The sequence below is a fragment of the Chrysemys picta genome, chromosome 2, assembly GCF_011386835.1.
Source record: "Chrysemys picta bellii isolate R12L10 chromosome 2, ASM1138683v2, whole genome shotgun sequence".
In the NCBI taxonomy this organism is placed as follows: domain Eukaryota; kingdom Metazoa; phylum Chordata; order Testudines; family Emydidae; genus Chrysemys; species Chrysemys picta.
Window position 1 is genome coordinate 16579395 of NC_088792.1, and position 27641 is coordinate 16607035.

Sequence of the window (27641 nt, forward strand, 5' to 3'; positions counted from 1 at the left end):
ATTAACTGGTTACCTGAGAAGTAGCTCCATAGCAAATGATGTTTCTCCAAATACTGCAAAGTCCAACATCACTCTCCCCTTCTCCTATACTAAACACCCCCCCTTTAATTTTACCATCAAAGAGTTAACATTCTCTTCCCAGCTTCTTGTGTTTTTTCCCGTTACAATGACACCCGTTAAATCCGTAAAAGACACATCTGCTGTTTGTTTCTTTTTGAAGCTCACGGTCTAAAAAAAAGAAAATAGGGGAAAATAATCCTTTTGAGGAAGGTGTAATCTTATGTAACAGTCTTAAGTTTCCTCCAAAGTTTGCAGCATTGCGTTTTCTAAGATGGTACGTGGTTTTCCTTTATGTCAGAGATGCTCTGTGTTGAAGACAGACCAATGAAGAGAAACCCAGAAAACTGAATTAAAAAAAAAAACACAACTGAAGTGAGTTTGTTGAGGTTCTGAGGTACCTGCACCTTTTCTGCATTCATTAGTCGGCACCTGAATGCTTGCTGAGATGTCTTTTTTTTTTTTTTTTTTTTTTTTTTAATACAGTAGAGCAATGTGCTGGTAAAATTGATCCAATCCAAAAAAAATAACAACAACAATAATAATAATAATAAAAAGTCAAGATAAAATAGCAGCTGCATTCATGTGTTTGTTGGGTTTTTAAACTTTTTTTAAATCCACTGAGTCTGGAAAGACAAAAGTGAACCAGGACTTAGATACTAGACTCTTTGGGTGGCAAGTCCACGTTGGTGACAGACGTCACGATGGAAACGAGGCAGTCCGAGGTAGTGCCGTTTACTGATTTTCGGATCTGAGAAATGCGCTCCTCGACACAGCCTGCCGAAAGCCGAGCCTCTGCATCGTGGTCCCAGCATTCTTCAATCGTAACACAGAGCTGTGCCAAACCCTGTAGAGTCAAGAGGAAACACACATTTAGCAAATGGATTCTCGCTGAAATCTTGTTTGTAGGGGGAAGAGAGGGGGGTGGCATGTTGAGCAGCACACACAGCCTGGCAGCAGATGTAGGAGAATCTGGGCACAGCCCTTTAACAGAAAATCCTATGGGCTTGCATACAAGAACGGTTAGTTTGTGGCAAGACAGGGTGTAAATTTACCCCTCACTAGTCTGCTGTGGACCCTGCTGCTGCACACTAAAAGTTTCCTTAATGTGCTTTGAGCTACCCTGCTTTAAAGTGGGAGCCGATCAAAGCACACTAGGAAACTCCTCATGCACAGCAGAGTCCGCATAGACACTTAGAGCGCAGCAGGCTAGTGTGAGGTAGATTTACTCCAAGTCTTTCTATTGTCCCTATGTCAGTATTGCCAACACTAGGTTTTCAAAAATCCTGAGTTAGGCCTCAAAATATTATAAGATTACTTTACAAAAAGTTGTGTGTTGTTTTTTTTTAATAATTTACTTAAGTTCTTTGTCTTATGGGTTCTGAGCCTTTAGGGTGCACTCAGATCAAGCTTTTTCCTACAAACACAAAGGCTAGAATCTTTTTTTTTTTTTTTTTTTAAATCAAAGCAGAGATTCTCAACTAATCACTTCATTCCAGGAACAGGAATTTTAAGAAAAAGAAAACAAACAGCAAATACTGCAAGATTTGAGATAATAGCACGAGAGTTGGCAACTTTATTACAAGTACCATAAAACTTATCTTCCTAAAGAAATACTGCTTCCTTTGTATGGGTAAACTGTTATGTTATGTATTCTAACTGTATATTATTTTGTGTGTGTGTGTGTGTGTGTGTGTGTGTGTGTGTGTGTGTGTGTGTGTGTTATATATTATTATACAAGTCATCCTATAAAATTACTGGATTAAACACCCCACCTTCTATACAGCTAAATGCAGGTTATTGATAATCTGAATTTTATCCAATTTTGAATAATCAGGATTCACCCATATATTACAACAACGAATGTCCCTGATTTTGGGAAAAGCGACAAAGAGTCCTGTGGTACCTTATAGACTAACAGACGTATTGGAGCATAAGCTTTCATGGGTGAATACCCACTTCATCAGATGCATGTAGTGGAAATTTCCAAGGGCAGGTATAAATATGCAGACAAGAATCAGTCTAGAAATACGAGGTTAGTTCAATCAGGGAGGATGAGGCCCTCTAAAGTTGAGGCTAGCCAACTACAAAAGCAACTCCTCCCTTGGTGTTCACACCTCAACTGCTGGCAGAGGGCCTCATCCTCCCTGATTGAACTAACCTAGTTATCTCTAGACTGATTCTTGCCTGCATATTTATACCTGCCTCTGGAAATTTCCACTACATGCATTGACAAAATGGGTATTCACCCATGAAAGCTCATGCTCCAATACGTCTGTTAGTCTATAAGGTGCCACAGGACTCTTTGTCGCTTTTTACAGATCCAGACTAACATGGCTACCCCTCTGATACCTGATTTTGGGGAAACAGAAAGAATTTAAACCACCTGAGACAATGGCAACAATGTATTTAGCTTCTTAGCTAGTGCACGGGGACTGAACAGCTCAGCGACTGAGCCTTTTACCTTTAGGCCATCATTTTTAATTCAGCACAGGTAACTCATCTGACAGTTCACTGGCTCGTGTGCAATGACTTGGAGGTCTCAGTTCAATTAGTGGACAGGTGTCCAAAGCACAAAAGACTTATCACTGCAATTAGCACCTTTGTTGGCATTTCTTCAGAGAGAATGAGGACTGAATGGGCCTGGAGACGGATATACTCTCCTGAACAGGGTTGAGACATGTTGGCTTGCAGGAGGAGGAGGAAGCTTGCACTGCCACTGCATGTGCATGGGCCTGTTCTATGGATAAACAGAGGGCTTCATTTTCCGATGTCAAACTGGCCCATTTCACAAGCACTAAGCCTCAAAAAATCTAATGCCAGGGGGCTGGGAATCCTTTTCACTACATTCATGCACAAAAAGTTATAAAATATTCCATCTCTGCTTATGCTGGTGAAGGGTGAAACCTCTTTTAAAAAAAAAATCAGTTGATTAAAACCACAATAAAAGAAAGGACAAACTATCCAACAGAATGGGGACTGCATAAGTGTCACATGACCTGGGTTCAATTCCCAGTGCTTCCACTGCCCTTGGGCAAATCACTCAGTTTCCCCATTGGTAAAATGGGGATACGATACTGACCTCCTTTGTAAAGTTCTTTGAGCTCTGCTAGTGAAAAATGGTATCTAAGAGCTGCATACTATTATTTTTAGCAATGGATTTTTCTTCTTACAGTGATATTCTACATCATACCAATGAAGTGGTGGGGAGGAAGAAGTCAGGGAGAGAGAAGGCGATAGGGACTGTTTTTAGAGGTGCTCAGCACTTGTAGTTCCCATGGAGTTGTGGATTCTCAGCTCCTTTGAAAATTAGGACCAGGAGACTAGAGAAATAAAGTTCATATGTAGTTTAGTTTATTCCTCAAGACAGTTCCATTCTGCCAAACTGTTAAAAGATAATTTCCCTGATGTAACTGGCTTGAAGTTAACATCTAATGCTCAACTGCATTGCTAATTCCAGTCATCAGAGGAAACATTTTAAGCTGTTAACGAGATGGGACATACAGGGTGTTTCAGCCAGTGATCCTTGAAAGCAGGCCGCATCTTTTTGTGAACCACCACTTCCTGCAGGTCCTCAAGGGATGGATGCTGACCTATCTCCTCTTCAAAAGGCAGCATATACTCATCCACTGGACCTGAGGTATATGGAGAGAACTATGTTAATACAGAGAAGGACTCTATTAAGTAGACGTAGCTCTTCACTTAGTCTGAACTGCAATTCCATAGCAACAGAAAAACCCAGTCCAAGCAAAGCATCGCACATTACGCACGTCACGTTGTTTTATACCAATGTGATTTACATTCCCCCTTCGCAAAACCGTTCTGCCATCACTGCTAGTTGTCAATTCATGAATTTGACACTGATGTCTGCTATGAACCCCAAATCTTGCACAACACTCCAAATTTTGCCTTTTTCCTAGTGGGAAATTAGTGCAGCATTTTGTAAAAAAAAAAAAAAAACTAAGCAAGTTAACACCAAATCCCAGTTGATTATGTTTGATGTCCGACTCCAAATACACACAAGGTCCTGGCAGCAGATATTAATATGCCAGTCGCTTCATTTTAGTCCCTGACTTGCTAGGTCAAACACCGATGAAATATTTCTCATTTGTTCTTTCATAACCTAGTCTGATCATAGACTTATGGCAATAAAGCAATAAACACAGTCATTTGTTTTTAGTTACTAGACTGCAGTCGTGGTCCTGAGAACTGACACTTTCCTAAAGAAGCCAACCCTGATTAAGTGACAGACAGCCTGCAAGGCACCAATTTAGGTAGCGCTAACACAGTGATGCTATTGACAGTATTGTCCATGTAACAATGCACAGCTTGGGAATGTTCTGATAGTTCTTGCAATTCTTTCGTGTTTCAATGGACCTCTACATAAATGACCCAAGATGGAAAGCAGGAATGTAGTAAGGCTAAACATAGCTAGGATCAACCCATAATGTAGGGCCTCAAACATTTTAATGTATTCAGGCATATGAAGAACTCAATTTTTGAGACACTTTAGGGAACAGGATCTGGAGAAACTTGATCTGGGTCAATTCTGCTTTGAAAGGTGGTCAACTATAACAGGACAGCAACTTTCAGAAATCTGATTCAGGGTTAGACAGCTAACTACACGGTAGAAAAGTACAGAAGCGTTCATTTGGACACTTTTCTGTACAGTTAAGTCTTAATCCACACTGAGAGTTGGACCATGCCAAACACAAATACATTCTGAAACAATTTGTTCTGTGAGAAAAGGGCTTGAAAACTGCAAAGAAGATAGTTTTCCAACAGGAGTAGAGGCACATTTTCTTCTCCAGGGAGAATTTTTGTTTTAATTGTGCTTTAGACTATCTATCTCCAGATAGCACATATAGAATGATTTCTGAACACTTCAGCTATCACGAGTATGGCTGTGAACTGCTCTGAACCACAACAGCATGTGAAAACTTTTCTAAGCAGCAGTGTGGACTCCCAATTGTGGCAATAAGTTCGGTTTATTGAACCATCATTTGGCATTTCATAATGCTTGGATGCACTCTTAACAAATAGCACGCCAACTGAAATGAGGATTTTTTTTAGGATTCTCGTGCATTACTGCATGGTCTCTTTGGACCAAGTGGTGACCTCTTTCAAACCTGACAGTATTTCACATGGGTTCCTTCAAACTGAAGGCCAAAAAAAGAGCTGGATAATTTTATCTGCTCATGAACTGTAAACCATCAAGTCTACAATATTGAAATATGTGGCTATTACTCTGAAAAGTGACTAAAAGCCATTTAATTTTTCCCATTGACGTGGTGCCAATCAGTAAAACAAATCTAAATATTTACCCCCCAAATAAGCCATCTCCATTGATAGGACAATGATAATGACCTTCCTACGCATGTCCCCCCCTCCATCAAAGTATCAGGACTGTTCCAACACACCTTTAGGGAAAGCCTGAATGAACATTTGCAATATGCTGTGCACATCAATAAACTCTTGCTCCACTGGGGCAGAAACAGAATAAAAGGGGCCTTAGCTCGAGCTACCTGCTGGTAGCCACCTGATACACAAAGCTTGAACTGTTGGCACAAGCATCTGGCTGATCTCAAAATGACGAGAAGGAAAAAGGAGGAGAGAGGTGTCTCACAGAACCAAGGAGCCAAACCATAGGTCAAAACAAACACCTGAAACTGAACTGGAAACTAGCTCAGTCTATGGAGCACAGGTATAAGCAGCAGCACTGGTGAATCCACTAACTTTGCAGGCAGCTTAGGGTATGTCTACATTGCAATTAAACACCTGCACCTGGCCTGTGTCAGCTAACTTGGGGCTTGGGATATGGGGTTGCAAAATTGCAGTATAGACATTCAGGCTTGGATTGAAGCCTGGGCTCTCAGATCCTGCTGCCTCATGAGGTCCCAGAGCTTGGGCTCCAGCCCGAGCCCAAACGTTTACACCACAATTTTACAGCCCCACAGCCAGAGCCCCTCTAGCCCAAGTCAGCTGACACACGCCAGCTGTGGGTTTAACTGCAGCGTAGACATATCCAGTATGAAGGGAAGGTATTTTTGAAGTTTCCAAGGACTCTTCAGGGACAGCCACCCAGTAGAGGTCATTGCAGTAAGCCTGGAGGCATTATGGGTTCATTGTTTATTAGCCTCCAACTATTTCCAAATCAAATATGCTCATTTTTACAAACAACAACATGTTCCTCATAGACACATTAACTGCCAGCGTTATAAACACAACCTGGAGTTGTGAGTTGAGCAGGGTTCTTTTTGGTGCACACACCTCCAACAATAGAAGGTTCTGCAGGCCAAATGTGCCCTTAGTTACACTTGTGCATACTCAATGTCTTGCAACTGACATTTAGTCTGAAGTCACTGCTGAAGTGCGAGTCACAGTGCCATTCAGCTCCATTTCCCAGCGCTGTATGGGCTCTGCATGACCAACAAGACTAAACATTCAGCACTGAAGCCAGCGGACATGGCTCTGAATAAATGCATGGAGCAGATCCATTGAGTCAGAAGGTGCCTGTAGCAGAGAGGCGTGACCTCCCTCACAAATTGACAGTGAGGGAGGTCCAGACGCCCTCTGGTGGGCGGAACCAGGAAAGCCATGTCCACCGTGCCAGAAGCAGAGGGACAGGACAGGAACAGGAAGTATATAAGTAGGGTTACCATACGTCCGGATTTTCCCGGACATGTCCGGCTTTTGGGGGCTCAAATCCCCGTCCGGGGGGAAATCCCCAAAAGCCGGGCATGTCCGGGAAAATCGGGAGGCTCGGCCGGGGCCTCTTTGTCCGGGGCCGGGGGCATGGTGCAGGGGGCCGGGCTGGGCGCGGGGCCGGGAGCCGGGTCGGGGAGCCGGGTCGGGGTGTGCGCCGGGCCCGCGGGGCTGGGAGCCGGGGGGTGCGCCGGGCCGGGAGCCCGGGTCGGGGAGCCGGGGGGTGCGCCGGGGTCGGGGAGCCGAGGCCGGGAGCCGGGGAGTGCGCCGGGGTCGGGGAGCCGGGGGGTGCGCCGGGGTCGGGGAGCCGGGGCGTGCGCCGGGGTCGGGGAGCCGGGGCGTGCGCCGGGGTCGGGGAGCCGGGGAGTGCGCCGGGGTCGGGGAGCCGGGGCCGGGGAGCCGGGGCGCGCGCCGGGGCCGGGGAGCCGGGGAGTGCGCCGGGGTCGGGGAGCCGGGCTGGGAGCCGGGGTCGGGGAGCCGGGGCGTGCGCCGGGGTCGGGGAGCCGGGGCGTGCGCCGGGGTCCGGGAGCCGGGGTCGGGGAGCCGGGGGGTGCGCCGGGCCGGGAGCCGGAGTTGGGGAGTGCGTCGGGCCCGCGGGGCTGGGAGCCGGGGGGTGGTCGGTCAGGGCCGTGGGGGGACCAGCCTGGGCCGCGCCTCCTCCCCCCCCCCTTACCTGCTTCAGGCTTCCCGCGAATTAAATGTTCGCGGGAAGCAGGGGAGGGGGCGGAGACTTTGGGAGGGGGCGGAGTTGGGGCGGGGGCGTGGGCGGGGCTGGGGGCGGGGCCAGGCCCCCGGGGAGTGTCCTCCATTTGGAGGCACAAAATATGGTAACCCTAATATAAGGCAGGCCCTGTAGCTCAGTTGAGGGGAAGCTACTGAGGGAGACAGATGCTTCCACCCTGCTGAGGACTTCTGCTGCCCCAAGAACTCATCCTAACTGCCTGAGCTACCAGACATGCCCGATGCTGAGGAGCGGCTAGGATTACTGTTTGCAGTGTACCCAGGGGAGACAGAGGACAACCCAGAGATCCAGGTACACCCCGAGGAAAGGGTAGGAAGCGGCCCACGGACAGCTGACTATGGTCTGGCTGGGTTGCTGCCTGAGCCCAGTTCAGTATGTTGCAGCTGGATCCTCGCTGACCCAGTGGCAGACCACTCTGCCACTGTTAGGTCCCTGGGCTGGGACTCAGTGGAGTCAGGTGGGCCCGTGTTCCCCTACCCACTGCCATCCCTGGGGTGGCAGTCACCCCACCTTCAGCCAGGAGGCCTGTGGGAGTCTACCATCTGCCTGAGCCCCCTGCCAGAGGGCTGGAGCCCTAGACTGCTGGTACCCCGCTCTGCTTGAGAGCTGGGGTCCCTGGATTATTCCCTGCTCTGTCCGGCCTGAGGCCTGGAGCCCTGGACTGTGCTTGGCACCCTGCCCTGTCTGAGGGCCTGGGGTTCCAGACTATACCTGGCTCTATCCTGCCTGAGAGTTGGGCTTTAGACTGTTGGTGTCCTGCCCAGTCTCAGGGCTTGCGCCCCTGGACCACTCACTGCTCGACCCCGCTGAAAGGATTGAGCCCCCAGACTACTAACGTCCCACTTGTCTAAGACTTATTCCAGGAGCGTGACAGCCCAGAGGTATGGCCTCCCTTGGAGACTGACAGCAAGCGAGGGCCACACATGCCTACATGTTTACTGTGCCAGTTACACATGCACAGACAGGAGAACTGCACTTTGGGTTCAATCCAACTCCAACTGAAGTCAAAGGAAGTCTTTCCATTGACTTTCATGGGAACTGAACTTTTGAAGTTGTATTTAATAAAGGGAGATGGGGGAGATCCAAACGTATGTTTTGAACCAGACTGAACCATAGGAGACCTGCGTTATATTCCCAGCTCTGTCACAGACCTGCTGCATGGCCTTGGGCAAGTCACTTTATCTCTGGGTCACTGTTTCCCCTTGTACGTCATGTCTAGTTAGACAGTAAACTCTCTGGGGAAGAGACTCATCTCTTACCATGTGTAGGTACAGGGATCCCAATTTGATTTGAGTCTCTAGATGCTACTGTAATGCAAGCAAACAATAATATTTGAAACCCAAGGGAATCAGCACGTTGAGGACTGGATGTCTGTTCCATACAAAAAGTGAGGGGTCTGAACAGATAGTCGTGGAGTTGACAAAAATGAAATGACTATTTCTGTCTCCCCTCAGTCCTAACATCAGCAGGCAATCTTCTGCACATGGCAAGACTGTCACCGATTAGCAGATGCCCTATTTCCACATGACACTTCTTGCTGACAGACTAGAGGCTGCCCCATTTTTCAAGCACTGTTTTGATGAAGGAACATTGAGAAAGTCAGGCGATGCGGGGAAAGCAAACTCTTGTGGCTAAGGCTTTGATTGCTTTAACTCAAGTGCTTAGGTTTTTGTTTTTTAAATAAATTTTTAAATTAAATTATCCCATCTCCTAGAACTGGAAGGGACCTTGAAAGGTCATTGAGTCCAGCCCCCTGCCTTCACTAGCAGGACCAAGTACTGATTTTGCCCCAGATCCCTAAGTGGCCCCTCAAGGATTGAACTCAAAACCCTGGGTTTAGCAGGCCAATGCTCAAACCACTGAGCTATCCCTCCCCCCGTTCTTACAGTGTAGACTGCACTCTCCCCATACTACATCTCAGAGAAGGGAAGAAAGAGCTGATGTATTACCCTTTCACATAGGTTCAACACTTGCTTAGGGAACAAGTGAAAATGAACAGGTCTGACACAAACAAGACCCCCTTCATTGGAGAGACAGTGCACAGGGTGCATTTAATACTTTAAAATAGGCCCACTGTCAACTGTGGAATTATTTTCTCTCTCATCTCATTCGCCAAATTTTTTATTGGGTTCCCAGGCATTATGCAATATAATCTGCACACTGTTAAACGCACTTTGGACTTTAACTCTATGAAGTCCACTGTTTAGAGGGAATGACAGTTTATTGGAAAATCCAGATTAACATCTTAATGAGAAGAACATGCCATTGATTTTATGAAGACACCACCATTCTCTGGACCGCATACCCCTGCTGAAGCTGAGCTGGGGAACTTTACACTTACCATCAGCTGCTGTGCACCTGGAGATTAACTCCCACAATACTAGTCCCATTGCATACATGTCTATTCTCAGGAAGGCATCTCGCTGGAAGTTGATTGCCCCCTCTAACACCTCAGGAGCCATGTACCTCCTTGTTCCCACCTACACACCAAAAGAAAAAATGCAATTTAAGTTACAAGAGATAGTTGGGTGTGTAGGGACTACAGCTGTTCCATCAACCTCAAAGCTACTTCTCTGCTAAGATGGCTGTGTACTGGCTCCAAACAAAAATGGGTCCACTCTTTCTGGCATCACTCCTCATTAAAACCATTCCAAGCTCCACGAAACAGTTGTAAAAAGACTCCAAGTGTGTGGATATGTATTTGTTGATCATTCAGTGGACACTAAGGGTTTGAATTAAATGCAATGAGGTAAGATGACCATGTCTGAAATTCTGTCATCCATCCACCCCATTGCCTCTAGCTACTGCAGCACCTGCTATATGTAAAAACAAGTTAATTTTTGGAGACACTCCAAACACCTTAAGTTCAAGTCAGACTCTCAGTTACTGGATCATAATTGATCGCTTAATGCTCCCTTTATAAATGTAAAAAGGAATGTTGAGCTGGTGTAAGGTTTGGTGAATAGAGGTTTGACAGCCCTGGATAGAAGTCTCATTTATCCAGAGGACAAGTGTAACGTGGACACCACACTGTCCTGCCAATCCGCTTCAACCATGTTCTGGAGACCACCTCTAACCTTGAGAGAGTAGCTCAATCTCCGCCTGTTAAACATGGTGTTACTTTTAGTAAAAGAGATCTTTATAGAAGTGCTACAAACACATGTGGTGGAATACCAAGCCATGATGAGGAGTAGGGACAGAAGGGGTCTGGAGTGGAAGGGGGAAATCACCTGTCCGATGCAGAAGTTAATTTTCTTTTTAATAATTTTCCCCGTAGGGAATTCCCCACCATAAACTTCTCATCTTGCAAGGGCCTGACTGTGGGACAAAGCCGAAGCACGAGAAGATGTAGAAGCAGTTAAAGGTCTAGAGAGAGGTGACCAAAATGGTCAGAGCTGTGGCTGGATTTACAGAGATGTTAGGAATAGGCTACTTTTATGTCATGGAGGTCACAGAACATTCTCTCCTTCAGCCCCCGGGCTGAGGGACTGAAGCTGGGAGTCAGGGGGGCCTTGAGAGGGTTCCAGCTACCGGCAACAGCCTCCTCATGGGGCCCCCTGCAAGGTTCCAGTGACAGGTGACAGCCTCCTGAGGGGGCCCTCCTCAGGGTCCAGCGACAGGTAATAGCCTCACGCAGGGGAGAAGGGTGCCTTGGGCAAGCGTCTGGGAGTGTCCTGTTTTCTCTTTGGGAAATATGGTCACTCTGCAGCTCCCAGCCGCCATGGGTGGAGGGGCCCCCCCCTGAAGCTTCCAAGTGTAGTCAGCTTGGGATATTTATTGCTGCTAAAGATCTCTAGGCAGCTACAATGACTGGACTTTAAAAAAAAAAAAAATACTGAATAATTTTATGACTCAGTATTTAATGCTAAAACCAGTGATCAAATCTCATGCTGCAAGGGATAAACTGAATGCCTTCAGGGGTCAGGATGGTCTCCACCTCCATGTTATGCAGCCTTGCACAACTGTCTATGTGCACTATTGGAGAGGATAAGGGGTTGCCTTCCTCTGCAGTAGCAACTAGTGGAGCCAAGTTACCTTAAAATGGCAGGAAGGAAGTAGTGCAGGAAATTTAAAGATCAAATGCCATTCTTTATGGAAAGTGTTTCTGCTCATTTGTTCCCTGATTCAGTATCTGGGATATAAGTAATTTGCAAAAGGAGAAGAACAGGCAGTGTGTGCAATATAAAATATATAAAAGGTAAATCTGGGTCATCCCATACCCTGCTCTTTGAGCAAAAACCACCATTAAAGCCAATATAAAAATCAGCAATTAAAGAAGCATTTTGTATCTATTGCCCCTGCAAATTATCCAAGCTGAGCAAAACAATGCCCTTCTGCAATTTCCTGCCCCCCAGTAACCGTCCCCATATCCTGCATCTGCGGAAACGCTGCCCACTCCCAGCAGATGTGGTAAGCCCCACATTTATTTCTAAAAGGTAACTGTTACCTGTCCATGGGTGTCCCCTGGAGGCTTTCCAGGCTCAAACCGTACAGCCAGTCCAAAGTCAGCTAGAACTGCTGTCAAGTCATTCTTCAACAACACATTTTTACTCTTGAAGTCCCTGCAGACAGCCAAGAAGCAAGTTTGAGAAGGATTTAGTATGGCACAAATCCCATCATTTTTAAACAAACATGTCAAAACTTGACTGGTTTAATTGCCAAGCTCGGGATGAGCTCCGTGACCCAGTGAGAATCCTGTATGCTGAAGATGCACCTGTCTTGCATCTCTGAGATCACACCTGAATCTATGAAAGCAATAAACAAACTAGAGCCCTCACTGCTCCTGACCAGATTTAACCAATTTCCTTCCCATCCACCATATATTTCTGTGTGCGCGTTTTTACAAAATACTCCAGTTCAAAGATACAAAGAATCTAAGGCAGAGTCAGACTGACACACTGCTTTAGAAGTGGCATTAGGGCATTGCCTGCAAACACCCATGCTGGGCCCGATGCTCATACATGCTACACAGGGTGGTGTGGAGGCAGATTTCAGCCTTTGCACTGAAGTAGGTCCCAGCCTTTGCACTGACGTGAGGCCACTGCTCACATTTCATTGATGATCTGGCAGTTGTGTGCCTTTAGCGGCCGACTGTGTGACTGTCAGCCTTTCTTCCCCCAACCTGAGGGAGAGGATTATAGTGATGGTGCCATAGAGAAAGCAGGGTTCCTCTGGCACCCAATCAGGATGTAGGAGGTATGGCCATTATCTTGGACTATATATTGGAACCAGTGTAACAAAAGAGGAGAGAAATAACAGCAGAAGCAAAAGGAATCACGGGGGGAGGGTAATTTTAGAAAAGAATCAAAGCAGGGTAAGGAAAACAAGGAAAAAGCAGGAGTACAGGGGAAATTAATGTCAAAATAAAACCAGGGATTGAACTAAAGGGATCATAATATATTATTTATAGATACACGCGCGCGCACACACACACACGCACACACACACAACATGCCGCACATACACAGCGGTATAAAAAAAATGAGACAAGACGGAAGCTCCAATGTTTAAAGTTTCTACTATTCATGCATTTAGGGTGACCACATAGCAAGTGTGAAAAATCGGGACAGGTGGCGGGGGGGGGTAATAGGAGCCCATATAAAAAAAAAAACCCAAATATCGGGACTGTCCCTATAAAATCGGGACATCTGGTCAACCAAAATGCACTATACAAAAGTTAGCGTTTCATACGAATGGGCAAACCCCTCCTCTGTCTGGCATCCTCAGCAATGTTCCTTCAAAGAGGCATTTGAGGGGTGGGGGAGAGCACCTGGATGTGATAAGAGGTTATATTACAAGTTGGTTTTGCCAGGACTACCTACAGATTGTTCCCTGGTACATACTATATATACACATTTTGTATACATTGGGCTTTAAAAAGTAAGTATGGAAAACTGGTCTCTTACTCCATTCAAAGTCAGCAGTTTCTGTAAAGTCTGACTGGAGTTTTTAATTAGAAGAGAGCTTAATCAAGTTTCTTGTTAGTTTGTTATTATAAGCAACCCACCATCACCGACAAACATACCAGACCCTTTTAATAGTTACTGTATTCATTATGCCCATTAATTTATGAAGCAAATGTTACATTTATATATTTATAATCGTTTGTCATCTTAAAGTAGTAGCCCTTTACAAAACAAGGCCTCCTTGGAAACAAGCTGATGTGAGCTGAGTTCAGCTCACTCTTTCTACAGGCTTCAATCGTTTTGTGTGACAGAGATCTATTATATTGAACTTTTGAGCTCCTGGACCAGCACTATCCTAGAGATATTGACTGTACTATGTCATTGACAGAGTCCAAATTCCCTTTGTAGTGGTTTATTATGGGTTGAGCAGAGTTTCATCCACAAGCCCCTCAAAGCCACGTCCTTACCTTAGTCTTATAGTCAGAATGTGAGTAGAAGACCTAACAAGAAAAATCGCACACCCTGGCCTTTCCACATTTTCATCAGAAAAGAGATGTTTGTGAATATAATTAAGATACAAACCTTAGACAGCAGATGGCAATGCCCTGTATGCACGGCATTATAATTTTCCTATATTCTTTCAGTTCACTCAGTGACCTTGCTGAATGCAGGACACTGCTAGCCTGCACAACATAATTAATGAGGTCAGATACAATTGTTTTAAACTAAAAATGATCTGTCAAAATACTTTGGGAAGGCAGGAATCACTGGACCAGACAGAGGGGCCTTCTGCATTTCTGGGTGTCATAAGGCCACATCCAAAGGCAGGTTGAGCTGCTCAACCCCCAAGTCTCAACCTCCTGAGAAAGGAAACTTCCTTACCACAGCCACACAAAGCTGCATGTTCTAGTTCGGGAGAGTCTAGCTAGGTGATTAAGGTGGGGGAAGTCATTTAGCCCACTGTCCAGTAAAGCAGTTATTGGAGACATTTCTGCAGTGTAGGATTTGTTGTTATAGCATATTCACAACAAAATTTAAAGAGTGCTTAATTGCTTAAGCAAAGCTGTGCTTGCCTGGTTCTCCCTCACTGAACTACGACTCCATTTGGCAGAGGAGTTAATTTATGACAGACTCACAAAACCACAATAATACACTGCTCCGCCATCTTAAAAAGTAAAAGTGAATGATTAGATGCATACATAGATAAATCCACACACATACACGCACTCTCTCTTCGGGGCATATTGTGCATCTATCACATTCTCCATGCGCATATGCAAAGAGGTAAAAACACTTTAAAAACATACATCCAAACTGGCCAAGTGGCCAAAAATGTCAAGGAATGACTCCGCTGCCCACAAAAAGAAAAATAATCGTCCACGGAAAGAGCTGCAGGCTTTCGGCTGTCAAAGAATAGGACAAGAAGATCTATATTTATGTGTTTAAATAAAAACAGTCCGATTTTCTGAACAACTGAACATCTGGTGACTCCCACTCAGATCTAAGAAATAGGATTTTAAGGCACAGCCAATCACTGGCTTGGCAACATGACCTGATGGTCAGCAAGCTATTCAGTCAGACCATGGAATGGCGGGGAGGATTAAGCTCTAGAGTAAGGGACCTCCACTGAAAATCCCTTCCTACTAGCCTCCTCCCATTTAGATGTGGGGGCAGTCCATTTGAGTGTCTTGGCTGGTAGGTAACAGAATGCAGCAAGAGAAGAATACTTCTTCCATAGTGCCATTCACACCCATATATATCCCAGAAGCCACTGGCAACAATGAATAAAGATTAATACAATTTTAATTTTATTATCTGCTCCTATCAAATAAAATGTGAGTTTTAAATAAGTCAGCACCCTACCATTGTGAGCTGAGAGCTCACACATCCAGGGTAAAATGGCATTTGGCTCACAAATGCCTATAAACTTTCCTTCTCCCCACCCCACCATTATAGACCTCCCCAACACAGCCAGTGCTCTGGCTGGAGGTGCGAGCTCTGGTATGGGGTTGGGGATGAGGGGTTTGGGGTGTAGGAGGGTGCTCTGGGCTGGGACTGAGGGGTTCAGAGGGTGGGAGAGGGATCAGGGCTGGGGCAGAGGGTTGGGGCTTACCTCAAGCAGCTTCCAGCAGCAGCAGCAGCAGTAGCAGCAGCATGTCCCCACTCTGGCTCGTATACGTAGGGCAGCCAGGGGGTCCCGCACACTTCCCCCATCCCAAGCGCCAGCTCCTGTGGCCAATGGGAGCTCCGGAGCTGGCACTTGGGGCCGAGGCCGCGTGCGGAGCCCCCTGGCTGCCCCTACACATAGGAGTCGGGAGGGACATGCTGCTGCTTCCGGGAGTCATGGCAGGCAGGGAGCCTGCCTTAGTCCTGTTGTGCTGCCGATCAGACTTTTTAACGTCCCAGTTAGCAGTGCTGACTGGAGCCACCAGGGCCCCTTTTCGACTGGATGTTCCGGTCGAAAACCGGACACTTGGCAACCCTACCTTCTCCTGGGTTCAAGGGCTGCCAGGATCCTCCTCTTCCCCCCCCCCCCCCGGTACTAGTCATGGCTCCCTGCCTGGCTGGTCTCAGGGCAGTATAGGGGGTGGGTTACTGGGCTCTCAGAGCTCATCCCTCCACCCCCTGCTATCCCAACTTCCTCCCCTTTGCTGGGGTGTCTCGCTCCCTTACAACGTGTCTGGAACCCCCCCATGCTGCTCCCTTCAGGCCCCTCCTTCCCTCTGGCTGTTGTTCCCCCCTCCATGGACCCTGCCCACTGGGTCTGTCACCTTGTTCCTGGTGGGTTCCAGCCCCTTGCACGACCCTCCTGCCCCCGCTCGCTGGCTCTCACGTGTGTCACTGGGCCATCAGGCAGCCCCTTCCAGCCTCCTACGTGGCTCTTCGCCTGCTGGCTGACAGCCACAGAGCCTCACCTGCCTGGGGCTGCTCTCGCTGTCTCCCTCCCTCAGCATGCATGCAGGCAGGGACTTGAGCTGGGGGGCTTCCTGATTTGACCAGGCAGCTGGGCCATGGTACTGACCTGGGGTGCTGGCTACTCCCCATTGGCCATGGTCTAGAGCCCTCTGATTTGCCAGAGGCCCTGTCAGTCCCAGGATCCCATCTCCTCCTCGACCCTTCCCCTCTCTCCTGGTATGGCGAGAAGGCACCAGAAAAAACAAACCAACAAAGAAACCTACAAAGTTTTAGTAAGGGGCCAACAGTGCCCTTACACATGGGGGAGGGGGACACCTGTTAAACAGTGCAGAGTCCAGCAGCCCCAGAAGAGAGTAGCCCAGAGACTGGGGTCTCAGTGCCAAAAGGCATTTGGTACCCACAAGAAGCGGGGACTCCGGTTCATCTGATACCAAAAGGTCCTTAGAGTGCTGGAATTCCTTAGAGAAGGGATCCGGTGCCGACAGGGTAGCTCAGGCAACAACTGCTGAAGCAGATAATACTGACAATCGCACCGCAATGGAAGATAGGCATTGTTGTGTGTCCGGCACTGAACAAACCGGTACCAGTGGCTGGACAGACTGCATCAGTACCAACAGTTGGATTAAGGGGCACAATGGTAAACTGGTTTCATGTACTGGTATGTACTATGAACGCTGGGCCAGATGCATCAGTACCAACAGCTGGGCCAAACTCACCCTATGCTTGCTCTCTGTGCTGGTAGAAGGTACCAGGGCCCTATTGGAGCCATGTCTCTTTTCCTTGGGGCTCCAGCGCTTCACAGCCCTGCCAGTACTAATGGAGGAGTCCTTGGCTTCAACAGTACCTATGGTGACTGGAGGCCTGGCTGAGCACCACATCTTTTTTTAGAGCTGATTCCTTGGAGTGAGAATCCGCATTCCTCTTTTTGGGAGTCTTCCCAGAAGCCTCCAAAGTCTTCCCTTCCTTTTTGGGGAAGTCTGCCCGAGGCAGAAGTAGCACTGGCTCTGTCCAGGGACAGATATGGTGGGGTGAGAGAGGTGGTGTCTCCTGACCTGGTTCTGGATGTAGAGAACGTTCTATCATGAACAGTCCCCGCTTGAGCTCCTTGTTCTTCCCTGCCCTAGAGTTGAGGGCCAAGCAGAAGTTACACTTCTGGGAGACATGGGACACCCCCAAGCAATGGACACCCTTAAGAGTGGCCATCGCTTACAGGAAGAGGCAGCATTTCAAGCATGGCAGGCCAAGAATGCAAGTCTCCCTGGGGGGAAAAAGGAGAGTAGAACAAAACCATCTTCTCACTACGTGTACAAACTAACTCACTCTAACGACACTAACAACTACTAGACTAAGTATCTAAACACTAAGGAATAAAAGAGAAAGGCCGAGGCACACTCAAGGCAGACACACTAAGGAAGGGGTTCCCAACCCCTTTTTTGCGCTTCCCGCCCCCCCATGCTATAAAAATTCCACCACCCAGCTGTGCCACAACAACTGCTTTTCTGCATATAAAAGCCAGAGCCGGCGTTAAGGGGAGGCAAGAAGGGCTAAAGAAAAGCTAAGCAGCTCAGATGGCAGGGCTCGGGGCCCCAGGCTTCAGCACTGCACAGCGCGACTTCACCTTTCTGCCCTGGGCCCCAGCAAGCCTAACGCCGGTCCTGCTTGGTGAACCTCCCGAAACCTGCTCGTGGCCCCACAGGAGGCCCCAGAGCCCTGGTTGAGAACCACTGCTCTAAGATTCCATCTCAGGCCAAGGTGGTTGAAAAGGAACTGATGCGGTTCACCTACGCACCCTTATATAGCTTTGGTGTCTGACATTAAGAGGCTTAGAGTGCATTTGCAGGCGGAACGGACACTGCTAGGTGAAAATCTCCAATCACTGGCTTGAGAGGCACGTGTGTACCTGAAGCAGAGCACCCAGAGGGACACTACTCAAAGGGTACGTCTTCACTACCCGCCGGATCAGCGGGTAGTAACGTCTAGACGTGATAAATTGATGTCTGAACGCTCTCCCCGTCGACTCCAGAACTCCACCAGAGCGAGAGGCGGAAGTGGAGTCTATGGGGGAGCCGCGGCCATCAATCCCGCGCCGTGAGGACCCGAGGTAAATCGATCTAAGATACGTCGACTTCAGCTACACTATTCTCGTAGCTGAAGTTGCATATCTTAGATCGATTTCTCTCCCCCCCCCCCCCCCCAAGTGTAGATCAGCCCAAAGAAGAAATGATATTTGGCAGCATTAGATTCCATTGATTTATACACCAATGCTCTTACTTTAAATTTCCACTAGAGGGCACTAATGCACTGACAAGCAAGGATCGTGATAATTACAACATTAATCCTCCTTTTGTGCCAAAGGCCAATGGTGTTAAGGAGTTATCTGAAGCTTTTTATGGCAGTAACTCACTCAGACTTAACTGAGAATTCAAGCATTTTAACAGTGCATTGTCCTGTGCTATTCAAAAATATCACCCAACTTGAAACATTTATTCAGACATTTATTTTTTTAGACAGGGGAAAGACAGTAAAATACACCCCTGCCCTGAAACTACATGCTTCTTAGATGGTAAAGTTTACACATGGGGAATGAATTTCCCTCCCTTCCTTTTCCCCTCCCCTGCATCATTTGCTAAATCTATTGTGACACTAATTACCATGGTCCACAGCTTCAAGAGTTTTGCATGGCTTTTTCCCTGCCCCTCCCCTAGGAATTTCACATATAAATCACTGCATTTATTTTACAGGGGCAAGTGTCAAGGAGGCAGAGTTCCCCCCACAAGCAACTGAAATGCAGCTGCAGGCTCTTGCACACGATCACATTTCTCAGAATTCTCTTCGTGTTTTGGGGGGCGGGCACACAGTCACTCAACAGAAAACACTTTTAGAACAGAGATTTAAGCTTTTTGGATGTAAAAATCAGTCTCACCAAATCAAATACAGATGACTGCAATTGAACTTCATGTTTCAGCCCAAGCTAGAGTGCAGGGCAGTGGGTGGAGGAGTATGTCCTGGGACTTCCATGTATATAGCCTTTCACCTGACTTAAAAATTCTTCCTGAAAACTCACCTATTCCATGATGCCTGGAGCAAGCAAGACTATACCATCTATATTTTTATTTTAGAACTAGCTATCCAGAACCATCAAGACATGCAGACGTATAAAGTGAGTATCCATCTGAATGTTGCCATAACCCTCATCGTTCTGCACTCCCGCAATTTGCCCTGCCACACCAGCCTGTATCATGTCTAAAATGTACTGTAAACTCTTTGGGGCAGGGATCGTCTCTTCTTGTATCTTTTGAACAGCTCATGGCAAGCTAAGTGCTATAAAATAATGAGTAATAGACAGCAGCCATTTTCTATTTCACTTATTCTTTCCTTCTGAACAAAAAGCTCAGCTGGGGAGGATAAGAGGATAAGACTAAGCATCAAGTTCGAAATAATTATATTCCCTGGAAGCACTGGTTTAAATCCTTGCATAGTCAAATAGACATACGGAACATACAGACTACCATATAGTTTATTCAGATTATAAAGCCAGAAGGGCCAGTTTTGATCATCTACTCTAACCTCCTGTATAACACAGGACTTCCCTGAATTAATTCCTTTCAACTTGAGCAGATCTTTTAAAATACATCCAATCTTGATTTTAAAATTGCCAGAGATGCAGAATCTACCACAACAGTTGATAAACTATTCTAATGGTTAATTAACCTCGCTGTTAAAAATTTCCACCTTATTTCTAGTCTGAATTTATCTGCATTCAAATTCCAGACACTGGATCTTGTTATACTTTTGCCTAGACTGAAAAGTCCTCCATGATCAAATTTCTTTTCTCCACGTAGGTACTTACAGATTGTGATCAAAGGGTACCCCTTAAAACCTTCCCTAAGTTAAGATAAACAAATTGAGCTCTTTGAATCCATTGTTATAAGGGTTGTTTTCCAATCCTTCAATCATTCTTGCAGCTCTCCTCTGAACCCTCTCCAATTTATCAACATCCTTCTTGAATTGCGGACACCAGAACTGAACGCAGTATTCCAATGTGTAGGTCCTTTGGATAAGGACTAAATCGAGGTCCTGCCTACTCTGTTTGGACATTAAACAGCCTCTGGCACTTTCAGTGGAGGATTTGTCCCCCCATGTTTTTGGCCTACATTCCTTTCTTCTACAGGGGCTCTGCAGTGTGGTGGCGGCACAGACTACCTACCTGGCTATTCCCGTATGTTATCTTTTGCAAAATACTTAGGATGAAAGGCACTACATAAAAGCAAGATCTCCTCCCTCCCCTATTCAACAAAATTGTCACCAGTCGGGCATGTATTTTAGAAAGAGACAAGGTGGGCGAGGTAATACCTTTTATTGGACCAACTTCAGCTAGTGCAAGGTTCAAGCTTTTAAGTTACACAGAGCTCTTCAGGTCACGAGCTGAAGAACTATAGTTATGCAAAAAGACAATACCTGTGTGCTATGGCAGGTTTGTGTCCTTCCCCTTTGCCACCAGGGGACATCTTCGTGTAGGTAGGACAGTCCATGGGCCATCGTTTCTGCAACATGGCAGAGTTCATTCCAGCTGATAATATTCCCCTTCAGGTAATCTGTCAGAGAGCCCTGAGAAATGGGACATCATAGTTCTTAGAACTTAATCACAGACCTTGGTAAGTGACAGCTGTGCCAAATCATCAGTTTAGAGAATGGCTTTAATGAGTGCTTGAGAAGTTTGAACTTTGATTTGACAGAAAAATCCACTTGCAAAGAATAAAACAAAAAAGAAGAGAAGAATTTTGGTGAAATACTATCACTTTCCCGGACTCATTGAAATAAAAATACCTAATGGCTTTAAAAATTAGTTCCACCAGGTCTAGATACCTCAAGAAAAAAACTGGAGCAGCTATACAAGAAGGGGAAAGCCTTAAATGAGAAAAGATCTTACATTCTATTAGCTGTCTATGGAAATGATTGACTCCATGAACCTTGGATTAAATACAGGGATAACACTGCAGCTCAAACCTGGATTTGTGCATGTTTGTTTTATTTTAAATGTTCTTTATATTTGACAACTAAAGCAACCATGAAACAGAGATATGCAGTGAGTTTTAAGTAAATACAGAGCCTGTCTGAAAGTGCAGAGTAAGGACTGCAACAGTCTGTCAGCTCTGAATGCTATCTCTCAGGTTTGCCTACACAGGTGCAAGGTTACTACTGCTTACAAGTGCAAACACTGGCCTTTTCCACTTCTCCTCCTGTCCTGCAGATCAGACTGATTTTCTAAAGCCGACAGTTCTTCTGAGAAATCTTTAAACCAAGGGTCGGTTTCTTTTTTCTTTTTTTTGCCTTTTTCTTTCAATAAACTGAAACTCAGCTCACTATGGAGAAGTGAGAGATGCTCTAGAATAGCTACAAGGGGACCATGACATTCTGAAGTGGCTGTTCAAATGGTAAACACCCATTCCAAATCCTGTATAGTTGCCCCAATAGGCATCAGTCCCTTTAACCCCCAAATGGAGATGTGGCTATATGATACCTTGTCCATGGAAAGCTGTGATCAGCCATAGCTCCATCTCCAGGTTTGTTCCTCGCTTCTCTGCTGCAATAAACTGCAAAAGGTTTTCGTGCTTCATGCCAGGCGTGTTGAAGATTCTCTCTCACTCTGCCAGGATTGTTTATCCTAAAGCAGAGGGAAACATGATCAAAGACCACTTCTAAATAAACCTTCCCATTTAAAGCAAATAGCTGCCATGACACCATGCATTGCTGATGCTCCTCTTAAAGTTATTCTCAGGCATCATAAACAGGAGTACAGATGCCTTTAAAATTAGGCAATTTCCCCAAGGTCTACATGCCAGAGGGAGAGAAGATATTCCCGTACTTAACCGCTCCCCAAATCGCCCTCAGAAAGCTCTATAGCCTCATTTAAAAAAAGTGAAAGCCGACAATATAAAGTCACGGATTAAAAAATGTAGCCAAAATTTCTGTGAAAGCAAGTAAAAGAATGAAGCCTATGCAAATACTACCTAGATTTATATTTTAGCTGTAATTGTTAAGGTTATCATAAACCAGAATGGATTGTGTAAATGTCCGGTCTGGAGAGATAATATAGAAATCTCTTTCCATAAAGCCATGATGAAAAACACAAGGAAGAGGAGATTAAAGAAGAGGGGTTTAGGGGAAGAGCACAAAGATTTTTCAATAATTTTTCTTCAACTGGACATATCTGATTGTTTCGGTTTTTCCATTTGCAATTCTTAGCGTTTTGAATGTTCAAATGAAATATACAATGTCTCAGCACAGTAATGTTCCTGTACAATGAGTCTTTCACTTCATTAGGACTGTGGCTTTGTGAGCTGCAAATTACTTATGTTCAGGTCTGGATTCTCAATTTACCTAGGCAACAGTCATGCAAGATCTGGGATTAACATGGTCTTTTGTGCACTCTTTGGGTATTACACTGCATGCTGCCTTCCCTGAATTTCTACAACTCCGAACATTCGGACCAAAGTTAAAATGCCCTGTAGATTTCAAAACGGCATCGTTTGCCCAGCTTGAAACAGCAGCTGCTGCAGGTGGCATTTGCTAATGAGCTAAACATACTGAAAGGCACATGGAGGTCCTTGAAACTTTTCTCACCTGTATGGGGAAAGATTTTCACTGCTACATAGTCATTCATCAGCTGAGCCTTCCAGACACAGCCAAAGCGCCCCTAGCTTTGATCTCCAATAATTGCAACGGCTTAAGGCCAACCAATGGAGAAGGGGTGGTGGACCAGGATCCTAGAAAACAAAAGAAGGATAAAGATGTAGGTTACAAACTGAGTCAAACAGTGAAGCAAGGGGAAAAACGTATTTTAGCTGACTGAAATTTACTGTTCAAAGTAAGTTACGACTTAGTAGCAGAGCAGTGTGAAATTGACATTTTGTTTTGCAGAATTTTCGCATGAAACACTTTGCCATTTGGTGGCGTTTCCCACCCTCAAATGTGGTTTATATGAAATGTTAAACTACTTTTTGCATCAAATCATGGCAAAAGCTTGAATTTTCTCATGTCTTCAATGCAAAAGCTGTCTTCACTTGGAAAACATTTACACTTTAATGATATCTCCTGCAAAAAAATGCCACCTTCAGTTTTGTTACAAAATAGCAAAGTACACCTAAAATTTCAAATAGTTTTGCACTTCATTATGAATATTTCATACCATTCTAATGAACAGCAAGTAAGTCTTTGATCCAATGAGGCACAATAGGCTTCCATAAAAATAACAGCTGTATAAACTCAAATCTTTGTATGAAAGATGCTATTTACAATACAATGTAGCTTCATGTAGAAGAGTAGTTGGCCTCTTCCAACCCAAATCTGTCTTCCATGTTTGAAAAGCTCATTTGGCATAGGCTCCGTCTAGCCATGCAGGAATAAAAAGGTGTTCAGCACCTCAAACTAAAATTAGGCCATACGACTTTTTTAATTTCCTCCCATAGAAAAAAATTAGGTTCTTACAGCATGTGCTACGATAGCCATTATGAATTCCAGCATGGTATTGCAACATTTGTTTAACAATTTAACAAAGCAAAGAGAAAGTTCTGCCATCTTAAATTAATAGTGTGCCATCCAAGGACAATCAATCTAAGAGGATTGAAATACTCAACCTGAACAGCTTCTGTACTTTCATAACCACCTGGTAAACTTACTGAAATTAAGTTTACAAAAGAGGGGAAAAAAAAAAAGTCAACTATTGCCCTTTAGTTTTCAAGGTATCAGGCTTCTGACTCACCTCATTAATGTCAACGTGCCCATAGGGGGGCTTTCGGTGACGGTACATCCAGAAGGCCAAGAGAATGGCCATAGACAGAACAGCAATTGGAAGCAGAGAGTAAACCAGAATGTTGAGTAGTGAGGGTGTTGGTGGTGGTGGCTCATATATTACTGTAAGGGGGAGGAGAACAGTAAGTGAAACAGGATTTTTTATATCTGCAATGGGATTAGTGGCTGTAGTTCCAGACATACACAAGCATTTGCCCTCCCCCAACTCCTTTGCCTGTGTGACTCTCATGCTCTTGTAATGAGCAATTTATTAATAAAGATCTAGCCATCCATGCTCTAAAGTACCGCATTAGAACTTCCCCAAAAAAGTTCCACGGACCCAAGTGAAGTAGAAAATTGCTTGCTGGAGTTTCTAAGTTTACATGCTTGCCTGCTGTTAACCCCAAAAGATGTTACGTGGGCACAGATGGCAAAAACCCTTACCCACCACTGCCATTATCTAACAAAGAGAAAGGTTTTCCAGCCATGGCAATATGATGTCAGTTTAAAGTACAATACTGCAGAAGCCATCAGCAAACGTAGTGTCTCCACAGTAGTACTAATTCCCCATTACATCAGTAAAGCTGATGAACAAAGAATGGGAAGCCTAAATAGAGCCATGTTGCTTCACTGGAGACATGGAAGGATGAAGGATGGACAAATATCAATATTTGCCAAATTAAACACACACACAAAAATCAGTAGGGAAAGGCTTATTTTATTATTATGAGGCTATGAATGGGGATTTTAATAACAATAGGTAATAAAAATATGTAAACAATTAATAACTTTCATAAAGTCCTTAAAATTTGATACGGATGTAATAAAATTCTATAGAAATTACTCCGAAAAATCTATACAGTTCAACAGAGAAAAAGACGCTTTCTATAGATTCCTTGAGATCACTCTATAGAAAAGAGATATTTTCTATTAAAATTTTATAGGATAGTTTAAAAGACATCTATAGAAAAATATAATTTAAACCCTAATACTTTTCCATAAAGGAGAACTTGGCCCTTTAACTTATATCCACAACTGCATAAACATTCCTTTCTCATCTCCTCAGTCAGCAAAATATACTGGAAGTTAGTTAAGAGGGACAGTTCCGCTCCCCCCCCCCCCCCCCTGCAAATGAGTCACTTACCTTCTGGACCAGTTACTTCAGGTAAGTGCGTAAATTTCTCATTGCAATAGTTCCCCTCACAGCAGCAGAAAAACACTTGGGGGTTCTCTTCTGTGGCTACACATTCTTGCCTGTATCAGGAACGGGCAAGAGGAACAGGGAAGAGGGGGAAAAATTAGTGAATTGCTTTATACTGTCCTAGGAAGTGAAGAATTTGGCTGCAGTGAAGTTTCTGTTTTTCTCCTCCTTCTGTTGCATTCTGCAGACCTATAGTCTCTTAAGCTAGAAAGCTTTTTTTTTTTTTTTTTTTTAATGGAATAACCAAGAATGAGACTTTGCTGTAGAATTCTAGTTTGCAGCCCTTGTACATGAGTGTACAAAAGAGTAAATTAAACCCAGGTAAGAGTGAACATTCCAGGACTTTTGGCAGACAGTCAGTGTGCACTTCCTTCTCTCTTCCTATATCTTTAATCACACTTTTTTCCTCACCGGTCCTTTGCCTCCTTCAATGCACTGGATGGACAATACTCAGGGAAAGAACTGGGCTGTTGTGTAGTGAATGAGGCTGAGGACTCTTGTCTGATTTGCTCTAGCAGTTAGAAGGTGTGTACAGACTAAAGTAGGGGATTGCAGGAAGAAAAAGGATGGTCTTGTGGCTAAGGCAGGTGAATACTGCACAGGAGAACTCGGTACTACCCCTGTCTCTGTCATAGAGCTTTTATATGATACTGAATAAGTCACTTTAATTAAAATGTGGGCAGGTGGCCACTACTTAGGTGTTCGCCATTTTCTGGGTGCCCAACTTGAGACACCTGAAGGCTGATCTACAGAAGGGCTGAGCACTCACAACTCCAGCTAAAGCCAATGGGAGCTGTGGATTCTCAACATGTCAGTAAAGCAACGTGATATAGAGCAATGAGTACAAGGTTGAGAGTCAGGCAGCCCTGAGTCTAATTCTGGCTCTGCCACCGATTCACAGCATGGCCTCAGGCAGTCTCTTTGTCTTAGTTTGCCAGCAGTACAACGGGGAGGAGAACATTTTCTGATCTTGCAGTGGAGATAAATTCACTAATGTTTGTGTGGCACTCATACCATAGTGGCAAGCATCCTAGAAAAGACCATGAAGAAACAAAATTCCATATTCACTGCAGGCTTTGGACGGTGTGTAATAAATAAGGCTGTGATCTCTAACTGAATGATAAGCATTAAAATACCAAACAGCTGCTCCATTCCCTGAGCGCTCTCTGTTCTGTGCACTGACTGAGACAGGGATCACATGGGGGGAAAAACAGTACATGATCATGTAATTGAAGATTGTATTGTAATTAATATGCAGAAGTGGACCAAATTAATGTTGCACGGGCAACCTAAATTCTGGCATTTCCTAACTTTTGACTGCTTGACTTTGCAAATAAAGAAAGTTCTTTTAACATAATATTTTTGGAAGGGGGACATATTTTAAGGCTGCTCAGCTTCAATTCATTAGCAACATTCTGATCCCCATGAATTTCAAAGCCCTTAAAGGCATATTATCCAGGCACTTCAGCTCACCAGACTATACTTTGGTATTTTGTTCTTCACATCTAACTTTAAACCTTGTAACTCAGCAACACTGGATAAAAATTATTACATTTAAACAGGAAGGAGACCAGAAACCCTCCTTGAGCCAGCCGCACCTTTGCAGTCACTGTATCTAACTACCGTATATACTTGTTCATAAGCCAAATTTTTTTTAGTAAAAAAGGGAAGCACCAGAGAAGGGCGTCGGCTTATGAACGGGTATAGAGAGGGACAGGTGGGACACAGCCCCTCCCCCCAACAGAGGGAGCAAGGAGAGGCAGCACAGCCAACAGAGCCAGAAGGGAAGAGGTGGGGCCAGAGTCTCTCTGCTTCTGGCCACGCTGCTCTCCCCCCAGCCTCGGAAGCAGCTGCAGCTCCGGGGCTGGCAGGCTGCAGCCGAGCCGCCCCGCCCAGCCCGCCGGAGCAGCTCCAGCCAGGCCAGACACATCTTCCCCTGGCCCTCCCCAGATAAGGTGGGAAGGGATGGGATGGGGAGTGTGTGTGGGTCCCGGGCTAGGGGTGGGGTCACGTGAGGGGTGGTCACAGGAGTTACTCTCTGACCCCCAGCTCCCCCCCGCACAACATTTCCCCACCAGTTGCTGTCCCGGCCCGTCAGGGTAAACAGCTGGTGTGCCGGGACACTTTGTTTACTTAGGTTTACCTCTGTGCCTGTGGACACTCGAGGTAAACAAACCATCTCGGCCCATCAGCAGCTTATCCTGATGGCCCGGTAGCCAAAGTTTGCTGACCCCTGAATTATAGGGTCAGTTTATGAATGGGTTATATATTTTTTCTATTTTTACTTATCCATCTTGGAGGGGTTGGCTTATAAACGAACCGG

At 45.4% G+C, this 27641-nt stretch overlaps 1 protein-coding gene across 1 annotated transcript in view; it reads right to left on the bottom strand.

Moving 5' to 3' along the window:
• Positions 1–510: 510 nt before the first annotated feature.
• Positions 511–27641, bottom strand: part of ACVR2B (activin A receptor type 2B) — a 159348-nt gene continuing 132217 nt past the window's right edge. Inside the window, 13 exon segments of the mRNA XM_065582703.1 lie at positions 511–904; positions 3562–3692; positions 9846–9984; positions 11952–12066; positions 20785–20819; positions 20821–20957; positions 21848–21961; positions 21964–21991; positions 22925–23025; positions 23028–23078; positions 23081–23093; positions 24089–24240; positions 25262–25371. Coding sequence (XP_065438775.1) covers positions 710–904; positions 3562–3692; positions 9846–9984; positions 11952–12066; positions 20785–20819; positions 20821–20957; positions 21848–21961; positions 21964–21991; positions 22925–23025; positions 23028–23078; positions 23081–23093; positions 24089–24240; positions 25262–25371 — 1321 coding nt within the window. The 3' untranslated portion in view covers positions 511–709.